We start from the raw sequence: 5,037 nt of genomic DNA on the forward strand, positions 1-5,037 counted from the left end.
CCACCATGAGTGGCCATCTGAGTACCAGGACTTTGCTACAGGACCGGTACTCCCTTCTCCAATGAACTCCACTATCAGGTACATGTTTTTTTGTTGTTTTAGCTGCAACAACCTAGAGCCCCATAATGTGTAACAATACTTATTACATTTCAGTTGTTCATATGCATGATTCAATTACCCAAAATATACAGTATGTAGTCCAAAAGGGAAAAATAAGAATTAGTGTGTGTGTGTAAAAGAGGGACTGAAACAAAAGTACGGTCATAAGGAATTAAGAAAGCTTTCGCCTCAATGTTCTCAAACTTGCAGAAATGTGTTGGTCCTGAGATGCCATCAACTAGATGAATACCAAGTGCTGAGGATGGAAGGGGATAATCAAAAAAAAGTTAATGATTGTTGAAGGTAGTGTAGGCCACATAAATGCCATCCCTCGCTGAAATTATATTTTGCAGCTTTGCAACTTTTCCATCAATGTGTCAGGGTCTGGCGTCTGGTGTTCTCCCTCTTACCACCAGAGGTCGCCATCTCCCATCCTCCCGGACTCCCTTTCCGTCACCTTGACTCAACACACCTGGGCACACACTCACACACTCACTCATACACAGCTGTGGCCGATTCCGAGGGCTATTTACGCGCCTTCCCCACGCCACTCGGCGCGGATGATTAATGTTTGTTTCAGTGATTCCTGTATCTGTTCTCAGCTCTGTTTGTTTTCCGTTTTTACTGTGTTTTCCCCAGCAGTTTAAATAAAGCCTGCATTTGGACCCAAACCCTCGTTCACACGGTGTGTCTTTCCTGACCCAGCCGTGACACAATGTAAACAAAACTGTTGGCCTGGTCCAGTTTCAGAGTGTAAGAGCATGTTTTTATTTCTTTGTACTGTGAAGATCCATGAAAACATTCGGGTAGAGGGCCAGCTGTGTGTTGTTTTCTGAGCAGTGGTGGGTTGTTTTTCTCCTTTTTTTTGCTACAGCTTTGCATTTCTGAGAACCTTCTCACAATTTGACTCCGTGGACATATAGGTTTCCGCAGGAGTCTCTTCAGGTTGTTAAGGTGATCCTCGTACTGGAAAGCACTGAAGTTTTCGAGGACACCGTGGTGTTTTGCATCTTCTGCAAGATGTACAAGAAAGACCGTGTATGTTGTAGGACAGGAATTTGGGCCGTATAGCTGTCCAAAGTGTGTGACAAAAAGTCGCAGAATATCATTGGCATAGTCGATGTGATCACCAATTAGGCTGTTATTGCACAAGATGAAGATTCCCACAGAAAACAGCAGGAAGTTTTTGTACACCTCTGTGCTGAGTAGGTCTTTCAGCATAACAGGGCCTGTGTACAATAAAAACTGTCTAAACTCAGTCGCCTTCCATCGATCTATTTCCCTCACTGCCCTTGGTTTGCGCGCAAATTCCATAGGCACATTTTTCTTGGCACCAACCAACCTTTCTGTCAGCACAGTGGCTTGAAATCCTGACAGCCTGCAAGTTAGAGGACCCAGTCGAAGCCACAAGTGGAGAAGCCGCCTCATGACACCAAGACACACAAGGTGCATGTAATCAAGGGGGAATCCAGAGACCATATCCAGGGAGGTTTCTTCCAGAGGTGAGGTGCCATGGTGGTGATCTGGATCAGTCTTATTTCTGAAGTTGTCATTGTTTCTAAAAGGCATGTCAGTTCTAGGGAATGTCACCCTGTTCTCCAGGTGCACACCATCCTGAATGCACTTTTCGCATCCATGGTAGCCTGCATGGCCTTTCACTTTTTTCAGAAATGCACGTGCAGGTGCCTCACAAACCATTGAGGTAAACTGCAATGCTAACTTGAGTCCTTCAAATTCAAAACCATGACTTAAGTCTTTTATTTCACAGATGAAGTCCTCCAGATACTCATCCAGGGAGGTAAGGTTTACTGTCACCACAAAATAAACCTATTGTCACAGGTTCCTCCTGCACCAAATTTTGCACAGTTCCAAGAATGGGCCAGAATTGAGTTGCTGAACTCTTGTAGAGAGGCAGACCATCAATGCTCACCTGGAGCTTCAGATTGCTCATGTTCTGCAAAATGTCCATGTTGTTGTAGAGTACACCCGAAATGGATTCCAGTAGACCAAAATGATAGTACTGGCCACCAGCCTTGTTTTGGACTTCAGTTCTATTTGAACGCACTGTTCCTAATAGTGTCCTGGCATCTTTTGGCAAATTCAGATCGTGCTTGCGGAGGATATTAAGTAATGAATTTAGTGCCACATGTGTTATTTTATGTTCTGTAGCCCAGGTTGCCAAGTCATCATTCAGGGAACTTGGATGCAGTTCAGAATCTGTGTCTGAGTCTGTGTCAGATTCACTGCTATGTGAAGCACTTGCCATGGTGACACATTCATGCTCATCGATATGGGACAAACCATCCATAAAGTCATTGTTGTCATCAACGGTGCTGCTTGTGTCACTGTGCATGCCACCATACTCCCTCCATGATGATGGTGATAATGCTTCCATTGACTGGAGTTGTTTGTCCACCTTAGCCTTGGCTTTTCTTCCTTCGCAATGTCCAGTAAGTTTTTTGCAATCCATGGTACTGAGATATTAACACACACACACTAACACACACACACATACACACACACAGAGAATGCATTGCACTAACCTGCTAAGCCAAATGCAGTGGTTCTCAACTCCAGTATTGGAAGACCCTTGCATTGCACATTTTGGATGTCTTTTACATGTGATTCAACCCATCATATAATAGAAGCCCCTTAAACCGAATAGAGCATGTTAAATGAGACAGACATCCAGAATGTGTAGTGTTATGGGTCCCCAAGATTGGAATTCAGAACCACTGGCGTAATGTCTAATAATTCTATCACAATAAATACGCATACCTTGGTTTTGACCGAGAGTGTGAACTGTGGATATCGTCGTTGAGTGAGTGTGGTTGACTGTAGAGAACTTTCTGTAATTGGGGAAGCAATATAACAGGTAATGTCAGTTTTGTCATTGTGTTTAAAGTATTGGACCTAAATGTGTGCCTAGAAATAGCATGCAAAAACTTAATAAATGTGTGGTCACTTATTTTAGATAAAGTTTATCCATTTAATTCAACTAGTTACTTTGTTGTGACTAAAATTTAAGGGCGAGGTTGTCAACCTCTTTTTTTTGGAGGGCTCGATACCTGAAAACTTTATCTCTTAATTCTAACCAGTTGATGATTGTTGGATGAGTGTTAGAACTAAACTCGTAAGAATGGCCAAAATGTCAATATTGAATGTAAAAATATATTTTTGATCTGCCCAAAATTTAATGTCATGAGACAGTGAGTGTCATCAGAACAAATTTTGAAAGATATTTTTTAAGATGGACCCAGAATAATACTAAATAATCTTTTATAGTTATGTATATACAAAATTGTTTAGTCTTTTTAGGGCCTTATGCAGGGCCCAATTCTTTTCCTAATGATTATTATTATTATTATTCCTTTTTTTTAAGTTTCAGGGATTTTTGTTTCCGCTACCAAGATATGATGGTTTAAGTGGTGGAGTTTGAATCCACTGGTGCCTTTTTCATTTGTTTTCCTTTAAGCATCCAAAGGATATATACTTACAAAGCCAAAGACGCTCTCGAGATGTGGCTCTTAAAAGAGCCTTTGTGGTGTATGTAGCTGCTGTAGACACAAGCAAAAGACAGACAAAGAAGAACAAATATGAGTGTGATATGTCTGTACAAATTACAATCAGACGGCAATCGACACTGGAAAAAAGAGAGAAGATGATAATTATTTTCATGGTAGTCTATAAATTCCCAAAGTTTATAAAGGCTCTGATGAATATGTGTAATATTATCTGATAATGCAAGATGAGAAGAAGAATGCAGAGCAGTTTATTTGATGAGACCTTACAGACCACTAACAAATAAGCCAAAGTTAAATGCATTTTCATTCTTGAGAATCGCAACAACAACAAGTATTATTATGGTTGTTACAAAATGAGGGATTTCATCTAATCTATAAAGGTGTCGAGGCTTATGAGTCTCGTCTCTCTCTCTCTCTAGATGCACGCACCAGCAGTCAACCCTGTGACAACTCACTACTTTCCATACAAATATGAATAATGGAGATATTAAGAATAATTGTATAATTGGTCTCTTTTTAAGTAACGTTAACATGACAGATAACTCTGAAACGAAAGAGCGTCTCTCAAACTGAGCGGATTGGCGCCATTAGCAGTGACGTCACGGCGATGTAACGGCATTTACCGGTGTTTAACGGCGCTGATGAGCGGACTAACGTTATATAAAAAGACGGAAAATCGTTGTCTGTGTGAGATGTGATACATTTACCGGAAAAGTTATTTTATTACAATTTAATTGGTTTCATGAGTGAAAACGCCTGCTATTTATTTTAGTATTATAACCCTCAGAAAAACTAACTGTTCCCTCAGACTGTTTTTATTATAATTAAATTGAATTACTTTCTTTCTCCATAGTTTTAAATGTCATTTACTTTTGTTGTCGGCCCATACTTTTAAAAAGTAATTTAAGTAAAAAGTAATGTACCTGAAGAAAACGCACTGCTGGGGATGTCACTCAAAGGGGAGTCAGGCTGTGCGCGCGGTGGCCACAGACCCCGGCTTATATATGCCCGCTGCCCGGTTTCGCGGGCTTGGCACGCGAGTAATAATTTAAGTATTGAGATAAAAGTTTTTTTATAAATTTTTTTTTTACAATGTATGTACAATTATATAATGACACACTGCGTTAACTTGGCATTAAATGTCAAAAAACATAGGCTTTTCAAATAGTGTGGCGTTTGGGTTTTCCTACTAAATTCAAAGCAATGGTGTTACCAAAAATATGTCTTTTTTTTTTTTTTTTACTATCTTTTCCTCCCAGTTTGAGAGTCCCTCTTTGTTTAATATAATTGAGCAACCCCATAGGTGGCGATGTACGCACGCGAGTCGCCAATAAGCCAATGTAAGAAGAAGCAGTCAGTCGCGCTGAACGATAGGGATGGGCGATACCACTTATTTTGTTTTCGATACGATACC

At 40.4% G+C, this 5,037-nt stretch overlaps 1 protein-coding gene across 4 annotated transcripts in view; it reads right to left on the reverse strand.

The window, feature by feature from the left end:
• Positions 1 to 1,812: 1,812 nt before the first annotated feature.
• The window catches only part of LOC107554766 (uncharacterized), a 12,566-nt gene continuing 9,341 nt past the window's right edge, over positions 1,813 to 5,037 (reverse strand). For 3 of the 4 annotated variants that reach the window (XR_001605087.1, XR_001605089.1, XR_001605088.1), the window contains 2 exons: positions 3,597 to 3,656; positions 1,813 to 2,948 (listed from right to left, as the gene is read on the reverse strand). Coding sequence is in view for 1 of the 4 variants with exons in the window: in XM_016237375.1 (XP_016092861.1) it covers positions 1,886 to 2,569 (684 nt within the window). In the remaining 3 variants the exon portion in view is untranslated. Of the gene's footprint in view, positions 2,949 to 3,596; positions 3,706 to 5,037 lie in introns of those variants that run through there. The other variant, XM_016237375.1, reaches the window with a different exon arrangement.

The sequence above is a fragment of the Sinocyclocheilus grahami genome, unplaced genomic scaffold, assembly GCF_001515645.1.
Source record: "Sinocyclocheilus grahami isolate Dianchi unplaced genomic scaffold, SAMN03320097.WGS_v1.1 scaffold512.1, whole genome shotgun sequence".
NCBI lineage: Eukaryota > Metazoa > Chordata > Actinopteri > Cypriniformes > Cyprinidae > Sinocyclocheilus > Sinocyclocheilus grahami.